The 14,125-nt window shown below is 46.2% G+C and overlaps 2 protein-coding genes across 2 annotated transcripts; one reads left to right on the top strand and one right to left on the bottom strand.

The window, feature by feature from the left end:
• Nucleotides 1-763: 763 nt before the first annotated feature.
• Nucleotides 764-13,860, bottom strand: LOC146584830 (uncharacterized). The gene is made up of 2 exons (XM_085324147.1): nt 13,536-13,860; nt 764-3,197 (listed from the first exon to the last, which is right to left on the bottom strand). The coding sequence occupies exons 1-2, from the start codon at nt 13,660-13,662 to the stop codon at nt 1,765-1,767; spliced, it is 1,560 nt and encodes a 519-aa protein (XP_085180273.1). The 5' UTR covers nt 13,663-13,860; the 3' UTR covers nt 764-1,764.
• Nucleotides 10,717-12,556, top strand: LOC146584831 (uncharacterized). The gene is made up of 3 exons (XM_085324118.1): nt 10,717-10,984; nt 11,389-11,483; nt 12,047-12,556. Exons 1-3 carry the CDS (start codon nt 10,717-10,719, stop codon nt 12,554-12,556), a joined length of 873 nt encoding a protein of 290 aa, XP_085180244.1.
• Nucleotides 13,861-14,125: the final 265 nt, after the last annotated feature.

The raw sequence follows: 14,125 nt of genomic DNA on the forward strand, positions 1-14,125 counted from the left end.
CCTTCCCGCCTTCCATCTCGCGCGCCGCCACCGGCCCCGCTTCGAACAGGGCGCCCGAGAAGCCCCGCCCCTCTCGCTGTGACGGCGCCGCGACGTCAGCTACCGGCAACGGGCGCGGGCCGGGCTGGGGCGGGGCCTAGCGTGAGACCTGCCGGCGCTGGCCGTTGCCCGGCGGCGCCTGTGCCCAGAGGCGGGTCCAGCCGGCTGCGGCCTCCGCGAGCTGCGCCGTCCGACCCGGGCGGCCTCGCGGCGCCGCGTACCGCGCCGTCCTTTCACGAAGGATCGCAGCAGTCGGAGTCTGATCCGCAGCTCTTAAGAACTTGAGCTATTCTTTCTGTGTAGCCTTAAAGCCCGGCTCTTTAAACCTTATTTCATTAAAAAAAAAAAGTCCCTGTGCTGTTTCTAATTATTTCTAGCRTCTTTCTCTAGACATTTTCGACGCCTTTTCTCTTTGTCCAGCTATCACAAGTGAAACACTACAGCAGGGAGCCTATCACCGGGTACAAAAGCCACGACGGGCAGMCAGTTCTGCCATAGACTTGTGCAGACGAGCCCCTGGCTTGCGGACACAAAGTCCGTCCGCCACAACTGCCGCCCGTCTGTCCGTCCATCCTGCCTTCCCCATCAGGTCGTCCCGTGTGAATACCAGCTCACACGGCCATGCCGAACTCAGCTTCGGTGCGGGGCTGATCCCTGTTTACAGTTTCACTCCCAGCTATATAACACACGAGGACAGAAAATGGGGTTATGCAGAGAAAAGAGGTTTTATTCAGGATGGAAACACATACCTAGTAATAAAACATAGCAATATAAAGAAGGGTTATGTCATACACAGTCATAGGAATTACTGTAATTAAATTTATTACTAACTGTTATGCTGAGCTTCGTATGTTAATACCTTACAAACAATAGTAAGCTAAAGAAGAGTACTCTATCATAAAAAGGACTAGAAAACTACAAACAATCTCTAGACTACCAATAGTAACCTATGGTGTGTACTCAATCTGACTAGGACATCTAGGAGATTTTTTTTTGTTTTTTTGGTTAAACAAGGTAAGGCCACATTTTTGCCTGTGTTTTATTGATGTCCTAAGGTGTTTCAAACCAGAGGAGACAAATTTTGGTAAAGCTGCCAAATGGGCAGCATTCAAACCAAAAATGGAGTTTGCATCCATGTTTTCTGGAACAGTCACATCAGCTCTGCATTACTCAGGTATCCTGTCACACAAATTCTGCATGTRGAGGTAGGAATCTGTTGTTATTTGGAAAAGAGGAAAAGACAGACTGAGGTCTAGCTTCAGAGTCTCAGACTCAAAGAACCAGAAATGCATTGTCAAGCACTGGGTAAACTTACTATATTCATGAAAAATAGGAGAAGGTAACAAAAAGAGTTTCTAAGATTGTTACAGTGTCTAACAAGCCAAAGTTTAGCATTAGAACCAACCTTTTATTTTGATCTTTTCTTTAGTTAAAAAGTTATATTAAAAGCCTAGTTTTCTACTTCCATTCCACCACAGATTCTCAACCCCCAAATTACCTAGAACTTGGTCCCCATTCCTCAGGCTGTCAGTAATCTCTTCCTAAGCCACCAGCGCTTGGCTCTTAGGACCAATTCACTGCTTCCAGACCCCATAATGGTTTTCAGAATTAAGCACCCAGCCCCGATATCAGAGTGACCCTGTCACCAGTTAGTTTTTCTCCATKGTGGTTCTCATCACTCACCCTTTTTCGTATGACCTCAACACGACAGACGACTGCTCTGGGCTATGGTAGAAGTGAGCGGGAACTGAGAGCTCTCCTACCCACTRTACATTTATGAGGTTTCTTGGCTGTGTGGATTTTCAAATGCACTTTAAGCGTTGAGCTTTTCCGGAAGCTTTTCCCACACTCACTGCACTCATAGGGCTTGGCTCCTGCGTGGATCCTCAGGTGCGCACCGAGAGCTGAGCTGTGCCTGAAGGTTTTTCCGCATTCCTCGCATTTGTAGGGTCTCTCCCCTCGGTGGATTCTCAGGTGCACATTGAGGGCTGAGCTCCGTCGGAAGCTGTCCCCGCACTCCACACAGATGTAGGGCCTCTCTTCTGCATGCGTGCTCTGGTGTTTGAGCAGAGTGGAGTGGTCGCTGCACCTCCGGCCGCACTCGGCGCACTGGTAAGGGTTGGGCAGCAGGCTATTGTGGAACATGGGTAAGGCCTTTCCCGCATGGATCCGACGATGAGTGGTAAGTGCTGAGCTCTGGCTAAAGCCCTTTCCACACACTGGGCATTTATAGGGCTTCTCACCCGTGTGTGTCCTCATGTGGGTCACCAGCGAGGAGCTCTGGCGGAAGGTTTTCCCACACTCTGTGCACTCATACGGTTTCTCTCCTGTGTGGATCCTCTGATGCCGAATGATGGCTGAGCTGTCCCGGAAACGCTTCCCACACTCCTGGCACTTGTGAGGCTTCTCTCCAGTGTGGACTCTCCGGTGGATGATCAGGGAAGAGCGATCACTGAAGCTTTTCTCACACCGTGGGCAATTGAATGGTTTCTCACCCTTGTGGCTTCTCTGATGGACGATGAGATGTGAGTTCTGGCTGAAGCTTTTCCCGCATTCATTGCATTGGTAGTGTCTCTCTCCTGTGTGGGTCCGCTGGTGCCTGATCACATTGGACCTCTGGCTGAAGGTCTTTTCACACTCATTGCACTGGTAGGGCTTCTCRCCAGTGTGGATACGCTGGTGTTTGATGAGGTCTGAGTTTCGTGTGAAACTCTTCCCACATTCAGAGCAGCTGAAGGGTTTCTCTGCCAGGTGGATTCTCTGATGTTGGCTCAAGTATGAGCTCCGGCTGAAGGTCTTCCCACATTCAGGACACTCGTAGGTTTTCTCTCCCACCTGCTGAACCCAAATGGAGCCATTCTCACATACAGCAGGGCCTGGATTGTCCCCAGCGAGAATAAGCTTGCTGATGTGGGTGCTGCCACCATCCTTGCACTCCCAGACTTCTATCCCACAGGGAGTTACTGTTCTTTGTCTCTTTCCAAAAGACAGGTCCACCTCATTTTCTGACTCCAGCTCCTGCTTGCAGTCTTGTCTTTGATTGGCATCCTGAGGGGTATCTCCCGTGAGCCTTCTGGAGGACAGCAGATGCAGCTCTGCTTTTGCAGAACTTTCCTGATGAAGCTTGCCCTTCTTTGTGTCACTCATGGTCCTGACACCTGCTGGAGTGAACAGAGGAACTAGCAATAAATAATTCTGTCTGCATCTCTGAGAGAGAAATCCGCAAAAGGCAACTGCCAGAGATCTGCTGCACATCAGTCACTGTTAGCTAGTGCTGTAGTAACCAGACCCTCGGTATTCTTCTCTGGACAGAGGGAGGGAGGGATCTGAGACCAAGGAACATGGAAAGGGAAAGAGGAATAAAGTGTGAAATAAGAATGGGTGGCTACTGTAACACAGATTACAAAGAGCATCCTCTGTCATAAAGTGACAGCTGTAGGGACAAAACCTGTTACTTGCTTGTCCTCAAAATTCCCACTCTCCTCAAAACCCCCCAATGTAACTATTTCTCTTCCTACTTCTCTCCCCATCACCTATGGCTGCTCTTCTTCCAGCATTCCCCTGCTTAAACTTATAAGGAACCAGATGACACCACAGAAACATCTACACCTGCTAAGTAATTATTTTCCTTCTTCTTTTCAGGTGTAGATCTTTTCCTTAATAAGAAATCCCTAAGTATTCTGCAGCAAGTTGTATCTAAATTTTATCTACAGAACAATTAGGCAGTTGAGCAGTATGATAAACTGTTTTTATTGATCAAGCATGGAAATTAACATTTAGTTTGAAACATTTAGAGGCTCCTGGTTTTTATTATTTATATTGGAGAACACAACTTGGAAATGAATCTTGGAATGCGACAGATGAGATTAGCAGGATAACAATGCTTACAGAGTCAGCAGTGAACCAGTTAACACATCCATTGACTCGTAGGAGGTTAGAATACGAGATGAATACAGTAGGATAAGCCCATCAGGTTTTGTTTCRGGTGATTTGTTGACTTTGGGATACAACATCACATTGTCTACACTGATTTCCAAGGTTTCTTTTACAAAAATCAGGGCTGAAAAACATTTGTAATACAAACAAATGTGTAGCATTGGCCCAAGGAACGAACCCTGAGGCAGCTAACTGACCAATAAAACATTAAGAATATTGTCAAAATGAAAGAATAAAAAGCCACACTTTAGTTATTTACTCCTTCTAACATTTTAAGTATAGTGTTAATGCTGAAAAATACATGGGATTTGATTTTGAATAGGCTCTTTCTGAAAGGATATTCAATTCCCAAAGGCTGCGTGTTTGTGTTTCATCTTTATCATACCCTGCCCTGTGAATCTTCTTGAAAGCAGAAGGAAGAACCTATATAATATGGACACAGAGGAAGCACAATGAGTGCGCATCAAAACGCACACCAAATTTTCAGCATTCAGCTCTTTCCTTCCTTTCCCAGGCATTCTCTATCTTAGCCAAATCAATYCCTCACCTTGTGAGCAATAGCTCTACTCTCTGTGTTTAGCTGCTTCTGGCCACAAATTGTTACCCATCACACCAAGCAGCAGGTTAAAACAAAGTCAAGAATGGCAGACCCTAATCAGAGGAAAGAAAGCAAATGTAATAAATACCACTCACAGCAGCAGTGCTGTAGATTGAGATTACAAGAGAAAAGTATTTAGGAAATGGAAGAAACCTAGACTAGAGAAAAATGAAGCAGTTATTCAATGTACATCAGCAACCACATCRGAGACCTTGACAGGGCCCTGTTTGGCAGGACAGGTAATGCTCCACGTGCAGCAGCCCCAGCTGTTCCCAGCAGGAGAGGAACCAAGGAACTGATCTGTGGGAAGAGCACAAGATCTCTATGCCGTGACAGGCAGGGCTGAAGAAACATAATCAAGTTGATAATACAATAAATTTTGCCTAAAATCAGTTATTTTTTTTCAGGGTCACAGCCATATACACTGTGGCACCACAGCTCAGATCTGCTAACCAAGGCTAGCTCATGCAGGAAACATGGGCATCGTCTACATGTGTCACAGAGAACTGCCCATCAGTGTGTTACCTTCTCACAAGTGGCTGGGCGTTCCTCCTGCTGCAATTTCAAACAAAAAATGCCTCCCACTGAGTTCTATATAAGAAAATATAATTTCTTCAAATCATTATATAGTCTTCCTGCCTACTGAACTGAGAACCTGATACACTTCTGGAGATGTAAGGAAAATCCCACCTCTGCTTTCTGGCTCTGTTCAGGGTCCTGTTTATTGCCTTTACCAAGAGGATTTTGTGTGGTTACTCTCAGTAGCTCAGCAAGGCATCCATAGGTCTGGGAGAGAGAAGAGATTTTACTCTGTTTACACATTATCAATAGCAATGCTTCAAATGCAGAAGTTGTGCAAACAGTCACTAGAGCCCTAGTGTGACTAGCATTTAATGCTGACCAATAATTAGTGCTGTAAAACAGAGAGCGCTGTACAAGATGTAAAGCAGATACAGGAAACTGCTTACTACACATGGACTCAAGAGCATTGTGGAATACAGCAGAAAGCACATTATTTGATGTGTAGTAAAGATCTGTCTGTAAGATGCCACTGAACAGCCATATAGGGAAAATATGGCTCCACAGCATGGATGTGAGTCCTGAAGAAACCTACTGAYTGATGAGACAACAGTCCTAGTAAGACTACATAAGGAATGAGAGAGTGACCTGCTGGCATCAGGGAGATGATGAGCCACACCAATCYCCTGAGATGATGGATGGAGAGAGGCCACCTCAAGGGACTGCCCAATGAAGGACACTGCTGGCCAAGGTCAGACAAGCCACTGAGAGCACAAACTTTGGTGAGGCAGAAGCACAAAGCAGTGGACATCAAACCTGGAAAACTGAATATCCTCTATACAAGCTGCTGCCATCAGGATTTCTCTGAGTTTGGGCCACACTGTGTGTGACAAGCACAGCAAGGAAGAGGGTAGTAATAACTTAACAGCAGACTCCACTGCTGCAGGTGGACYGTGTCCAAACTCAGGCTCATATACTCAGTAGCAGTTTTGTTCCCTGCTGTGGCTTGTTTGGGCTACCAGATTGATATGTTACTGTTTCTCCCCCCCCTCCATGTAAAGTTTCTGCCTCTTTGAAGCCTCATTGTTTTACTGGAGTGTGGGGAAGTACCACTCTTCTTGAACATCTAGTGAGTGTTATTTAGTYTCCTAGACTGGAGGGTGGGGGACTTAAGATGGTCTTTTTTCAGTGAAAATGATTAACAATATAATGCCTAAGAAAATAGAACCTGCCAGTCAGTGTTTCCAGAGGTTACACAGGAAAACACTAAGACATGGCCCTCCAAAAAATCGCAGAAAGTTCATATTTGGCCCTCAGTAAAGGCTCCTCAGCCTTGCTTTTCAGGGGGATCAGGCCTCCAGATAAACCACAGACAAGCCTCTTTCAGCGCTGGTAGGAAAAGATTGTGCTGCAAATGCTCAGAAGGAAGCATCCTCTCCTGTGGCTAAAATGAAAAACAAAAAAATTCTGTCCCATGTTTCTTCCTCCCTATTTCCCCTTACTATAAACTCTCTTCTCACACCTGGTCTAGCCATGCTCAGATGCTCCCAGCCATCCGTCYCCAGCATTCCTGATCTCCAGTACCACATCCTGGCACTTTGCTCACTGGCAAAGCAGATCTCCACTGTGGTGTGAGCGTTCTCCTGACCTCCATGGGATGCAACGGACCCATCAGCCAGCAAGGACTCAACAGGTCCACAGACCTCTGCCGGCTGCTATGCCTGCAGAAAAGAGCCAGCAAGTCTGCCAAGTAAAAAGCCTTTTTTACGTCTATACTGAGCAGGGTGTTCCCACTTGGACATACCTTATAGTCCAGGTCCCCAACCGTTAGTATAGTTTTCTTATACATGCCTACCTGGATCTGCTAGGCTCCATGAGCCAACGCCTGTCCTGAAAGTTTCTGCTGGCAAATGCTGCCTCAGCAATAGGACCACAGAGCTAACACTGGGGAAGCCCGGATGGGAGCAGAGAGGGGAACTGGAACACCCGGTGAAGGTGACAAGCCCGGGGCCTGGAGGGACTTGTGATGTCACACACAGCTTGGGGACACCAAGCCACTTCTTCCCACCTTCTCCCAGCTCCCTGCAGGCACACCCAGCAGCTGCAGGAAGAGACATGAGGAGGTAAACAGGCAAAAGAAAAGCAGTGTTGCTGTCACACTGCGACACCTCTAACAGCGTGGCCTTCAGGATCTGTCCGACACTAMACCTGCGGCAGCAAGGTGCAATGTCAGCCACACAGGCTCTCCTGATTTTTTATAGTAAGTAGGAAATATCTCCATTGCTCTCCTTAAAAATCAGGTTGTGAGAAAGGATGGCAGATTCGGCTGCTCTTCACCCTTTCCCTCCTAGAGCACTTCAGCTTTGGTGGTTTGGAACTGAAAGGAAAAGACRAGTACCCTCAAATACCACAAATATGCCGAGCTTAGCACTGGCTGTGCAGAACACTACCTCTGCCTGCAGTCCTCCAAAGAGTTTCAGTTAGTTACTTCCTTGCGGGTAGGTGACATACCTTTGAACTGCTCAGCAGACACAAAGCCTCTGTCTCCAATTTCCACATTTTAATGAAAGCAAACACAACCCCAATGAGAAAAGTTAGTTAAGAATACACATGAACTTAGCCCTGGCAGCAGGGCTGGGAGAGTGCTACAGCTAGACCATTTGATGAGGACAGCATCCTTTGTCAGCAAACTCCACGGTGCTGGATTATATAAAAAGGCCTCACAGCCCCAGATATCATCAGTTGCCTCAAATCCTCAACTACAAAATGCTGGATGCTTATAATTTTGTCAGTCTTTAACCATAGGTGCTAAAATTTTATATACCAAAGGTATGAACCAAACCAAACTTTTCTAGATTTCCTTCCCTCCCTCCCCAGTCAATTCCAACATTTCCAAGACAACAACAATGTAAAATGTATACTGTTCTCTAGTGGGGCTGTTCTTCTGGTTCCTGAGCTTTTGTGCTTCCAAAGGAGCACAAGAGAAAACAGAAACGGCTGGAAGTGGAAGGCAGAGCCATCACAATAGCTGCAAAGAATGTACAGTGGCACACATAGCGGAAAGCTGCCTGCTGGCTGGCTCTTAGTGTCGGTAGATAGAGAGGTGACCAAAGCACTTGCTCTCAGTTTGCCTTAGGCATCCGGAGAAGCACTCTGCATACCCAGAATATCTATCGCTGTATCCTGCCTGATGTGGGGTGGCTGATACACCTGAGGACTGTGCTGCCATTCAGAGAGACCTGGACAGGCTGGAGAGTTGGGTGGAGAGGAACCTCATGAGGTTCAACAGGGGCAAGTACAGGGTCCTGCACCTAGGGAAAAATAACCCTGGCTAACATATGCTCTAGGTGACCCTGCTGAGCAGGGAGGTTGGACTAGATGATCTCGAGAGGTCCCTTCCAACCTTACTGATTCTATGAAAGAACGAACAGGCAGCCTTCAGGTGGGGAAGAGGGTGCAATAGTGTGATTAGCTCCTGGTAAAGAGACGGGTTGGAATACAATGATTAGTAGCCAATATTGGGAGGAGACAGCTGGCAAAATGGAGAGAGATACAGCAAGGAGAARCAGTCTGGGAGAAAAGGGGCTGAAGTGAGGAAACCTGCTGAATGAGAGAATGAAGATGACTCAGAACTGAAAGCAACCGGGCAGAGGACAAGAAAATGAGAAAGGCAGAGGTTTGTTCAGCAAAGACTTGAGAATTCAGACTGCTGGACTCAGAAACCAGAAATGAGTGCAGAGACTTGGATTTGAACCTCAGGCTGGGAAGATAAAGGGGGAAGGGAAGAACTAGCTAGATGAAGGGATGAGAGGAAGGAGGAGGAGGCTAGGTAGGAGAAGAGAGAAATCTGAGAGAGGACCTTGGTTAGAGGTGAACAGAAAGTGTTAGAGCTGGGAGAAATGGTTAGGAAGGTCTGCCTTATCAGGCCACGTCCTACCTACAGACTGCAGAGGAGCCCCATATCTCCAASTGTCATCATTTTTCTTCTTTCAGCAGTTTTGTATATTACTTGGCCAAGTGTTGCATCCTCATCTAATATTGTCTCACAGATTGCCCCATAACCTCAGTTAATGTTTCAACAAAAAGTTACTTGCTTTTGTTTTGGTCCAGTTGCATTTACAGAAACACAGTAAGACAGAGGCCATAGGGAAATTTTTAAGTTCAGGACTTCTGAAGTTTAGAAGACTTCTTAGTTTWAAAAGATTACTATGGAGGTTGCAAAGTCAAACAGAATGCCTAGAGCATGCCTAAATTGCAATTACTTTTGTAACTTTATATTTGTTCCTCCCRTGTACAGACATAGCAACGGAGTTCTTTAATTACACGGCTTCACTTTTTTTTTTTCCCAAGGGTTGGCTTACTCAGCCSCAGGATGGACAATGCCTTCTTAACAAGCAGCTAGTCAATACCTTATGTCACCCTTACTGACCAGTGTTTGATCCTATGATTTATTTACTGATCCCATCTGAACTCTGCTCTACACAGAATGACTCATTTCCTCAGGAACTTTTTCACACACTCTGTATTTTAGTGCTTCACAGCTAATAATTGTTTATAGGGATTTTGCAAATGGCAAAACAAAGCAGAGAGGGATCAGACTCAAAGCTATCCACTGCTTTCAGAATCTCAGTCTGAAACATCTCAGCCCTCTCTTCTCAGAGTATATATGCTAATGTAGCACTTACTTGTTGTTCAAAACATAGCATATACAAACTCCAAAAGCGCAAGAGGGCCTTCCTTTACATGGCAACCACAAGGTAAGGAAAATGCCATTAACAACACTCTGAGAAACTTTGTTTAATTGCTTGCCTAGCAGTGAAGACAGTAATAAAATCTACTTCTTGGAAGAGCATCCATAAGACTACCTTCCTTTTCCAGCATCTTCCTGCCTCATTCTTCCATACATCTTCCAAACTGTGGAAAACGAGGCAGATGTCCTGAAGATAATAACTACCTAGCCTGAAAAGCTTTGATTTTCTGACCTGGCAGGTCCAGGAAATCTTTATGCACACAGCAACTTACTGTTCTTTCCATTGGAAGTCCAATGGAAAGAACAGTAAGTTGTGTGTACTTAACATACAAAATGCATATGCACAAGTAGATGAGACTAAGATTGCACATGAAACTAATTTAGGCACATCTAACATCCAAGTGTTTGATTTTGCAAGCTTTCATAATGTTCTTTACAAGTAAGAAAYTGCAGTAAGTTTCACATATGGGTTCAATGAATGCTTGGACCATTGAAAGGGCATGCACATGTCCATTTGGGTGTTTTCTATTAATTCAAGGGTTCTGGACCCACTCACCTGGAGAAAGAATTTRTAGAAATAAAATTCTTGAAAAGAAAAAGACTCCTTGCTCCAGCCCCCAGAGTAGAGCTGCATTACCAGTTCCACCCATGCCTTTCAAGACCTTTCTTGTAGTTGAGGACTTCAATCACCAGAGCTCTGGTCCTGTCACCAAAATACTACAGTCTTTGACAGAGGCAGAGGAGGGGACGGTGTCACCCTCAGTTCGAGACCCCCATCCTGAGCCAGTTACTGCATTTCCAATGCTCAGGACCCTGCATACAAAGGAAGGGATTACAGATTTGGGTTGAGCCTTCCAGCTYTTCTGAGTGTGTCATGGCCAGTGTTTCCTCCTCTCTCCACCTCCTTGCATTTTATTTTTCATCAGTGCTCTCAGGTTGGGACTGCACAGCCAGCCCTCGAGGTATGAAGGCACAGCAACAGGGAACGCCACTCTCTGATCATGAGTATCACCAGTTCTTCAGGCTCCTTCGGGTTGCCCACCGTGCCAGTGCTGCCTGCCTCATTCGTGCATTGTATGGCTGCCAGAACCCCCTGATCCAGAGACTGGATGAGTATGAAAATCATGGAGTCATTCCTGAGGGTAAAATTGAGCATAACTCCTGTGGGCAGGCATACAGACAGGGGTCTTGCACAGCCAGCACTRGATTTGCTTGATCAGAGAAAGAGACTTGGAAGCTGGTGGGGGAGAGGGACAGAAAGCAATCTCAGGGTGAGGGGGAAGACATCCACTCATAAGCGTCCTCTTTCACACCCACTCTCCAACAGCAGCCAAACACGTTCCTGGGGCCAGCCTCTTCTTGCTGAGGGTCATGGAGATGACCAGGAAGCAATGGAGTTTCTCACTGAGGTTCAGGAAGGCACCTGAAGGCCATAGATTTTTCATGGAGGGATGCAGAGCATTCCATAGTGCTGAGGGCAAGTGTGAAGCAATTGGCTGCACTGGAGYTTATCGCTGAGTCTGTTTCATTATTTGCCTCTTTCTAGGGCCTGTTTGCTCAGAACTGCCAGAAATTCCTTTCTTTACAGACTTCTGTGCCTTTTCTTTTTATCGCTGTACTAGGAAAAGGTATTTCATTAAGGTGAGTTATTTAACTATTTTCTGAAGACCATTGAGTGCCATGAGCAAAGGCCAGGCAAAAAAGAGAGCCCTGAGAATCAGGAAGTGAGAAAACAGAGGGCTAAAAAGAGAGGGAAACTAGAAGAGAGCAATGCATAACCCAGCCTTCCACCAAGCTGACTAGTTTATACATGGGATCTCTAGCCACTTGCCAAGAAGGAAGAAGGAATCTTGAAGAAAATGAACCTCTGTAGAGCACCTCAGTCCCCATCTCCAGCTGTCATACCCAAGCATGGTGAGACAATCTAGGCTACTGCATGAGGAAAGGTCATTCATACAGGCTAAAAGAGGAGAGTAAAGAAGAACACAACTAGGAGTTGCAAAAGAAGGCTTATGGGGAGATGTGACAAGGAGAGGAGATGAAGGTTTCTTTCCTCCTCCCCGGGCCTGTGAGGAAGCCAACTTTTTAGGGAAAGTGAAAGATAGGATAGTGCAGCAAGCGCTAATTCCACAGAACAGAGGGATGGCGGGGTGCCCACTCTCTGTGCTGCCATTTCTTACAGAGGTATATTTTCTCCTCCACAGAGGACTGCCTGCCCAGAACAGAGCAAAGCTGAGCTGGAAAGCGCACAAGCCTTCAACAACCAGACCACAAATGGTGATGCTGCATTGTCCGTAGTGGTCACCAGTCCACAGCCTGTCTACCCCACATTTCCCACAGCTGCCCAGCCAGCTCACTCCAGCCTTGACAAGCAAGTAGCCGTGATCTCCACCTCCCTACCTGAGGGTGCACCACGGTCAAGGAGCATGCAACTAAATCCTTCTGACACACACGTCCCAGAGGTGACAGTTAGCGGCCAGCAGCGAGGACAGTTGCCCACCAGTGACCTCCAGGATCTCTTCCTGAGGCTACAGGATATCCATGTGCAGAGTTTGCTGCAGACTCTGCAGCGGCTGTTGAACATGGGGAAGGCAGTAGAGGAGGACAAGTTACAGACTACTGCCCTGAAGCTGCTGGTGGCCATGAACAATGTGAATGTGTCTCAGGTCTCCCAGATGACCACCACTGATGCAAGCCATGAAATAAAGAATTGAGCAGCAAAGGAGGATCAGCCATTATGACTCATGCACGCTATCTGATCAAATATGCTGATTCAGAAAGGACATATGAAACTATCAGAATCAGACAAGAAGTCTCCTTCCTAGGCTCCAGGCATTGGCAAGCCTATCAGTACTCTCCCAGGCTAACAGTGTGGAAACCAAGAGGAAAAGCCATCTGTTCTGAGTGCCAGGGAAAATCTAGGCATCTGAAATGGTACGGTTGGGATTCAAAAGGAAAGATGCTTTCCTCTCAGAAATAACTATATTAAAGGGATTTTGTCCTCTTCCACACAAGCTGCTCAGCTCCTGTTGTTTAATCTGGGACATCTCTAGCTCTCAACCAAGGCAAGATGGAGAAAAGCAAGTTATTTTGCTTACTCTGGGCTTGAACCACCACCACCAACTCTGTGGCCTGTGCAGATAGCAGGGGTTTTGTATGTCATTCAGTGAATGTCACGGGGTGATGCTGGCCTTTCTTCATCAAGTACAGATATTTCTGTTCAGAGGCATGAAGAGAAGAATCTTCTTTGAAAAATAAATACATATATCAGCAGAATCAAACAAGGGGAATGCAGGAAGGCTTTAACCTGCAAGGGAACTGCTGATCTGGTGTTCTCCTTGTACTGCTGTTTGTGAAATAGATGATATGAAACACACTGGATAAATATTCATAGTAAGATGCTTCTCTTGCCTCTGTCAGAAAATAAGTAACAGAGGCTGATTTATGGGAACTTTGGCTGTAGTGCTGTTCTTTTATAAACACTGGATAGGATATGTCTGTAAGTAAAACTAYGAAAATACCTAGTGCCAGCACTTGCTGCAAACAGCAGTGCGGAAACTCTTAGGGAACCAGCTCTGATTTTTGGAATTTCCATTCAGGAAGAGTTTAGAGCTCCTTTGAAGCTATTCTAAACTAGATCAGTCAGTTTTAGCTTTTGAGAGATCCCTGTTCAAGCCAGAATCCCCCACTCACCTTTCTTCCGATATGCTTTTTCATAAACTATTCCACTGAGGGCCATGAGGAGAAAGAAACCAAAGACAGCTCTCCTAGGGCCTGTACCACACCAAGCATCTCCCAGGGACATCCAGCTTCCCTTCATTAATGCTTAAGTGACACAAAAACAGCTTAGTGAAATACAGACTCAGATCCTGCATCCACTGAGGGAAGCCCTCAGTTAGGAGAACACCTTCCACATTTACAACTTTTTTTTTTTTTCAAATAAAGAATCAAAGAAGATTAGTACCACATCTACGATTTCTCCCATCAAAAATGGCGTGATCCAAGGGCCTGCAAGAGGGGCTAAGGTTGGAGCATGCACTGTTTAAAAAACAACAAAAAAACAAGCAAACAAAAAACGGGGCAACAAAGATGACCTCAATGCTGACCATTTCTAAACAGATGCCACGATTTTCAAGCTACAGACACAAAGGTGAGCTGCGAGAGGGGCTCAGGCACTGGTTAAGACTGAAATATTTAGCCATGCCCCTGGCTCTCAGAATTGCAGACCCCCCCCCCACACACACACTTCTCCTGGGCACTGAGATCTTCTGCAAGGCTGTAGG

This window comes from Rhea americana, unplaced genomic scaffold (genome assembly GCF_003343005.1).
Source record: "Rhea americana isolate MKP2758 unplaced genomic scaffold, rheAme1 scaffold_9, whole genome shotgun sequence".
Taxonomy (NCBI): Eukaryota; Metazoa; Chordata; class Aves; order Rheiformes; family Rheidae; genus Rhea; species Rhea americana.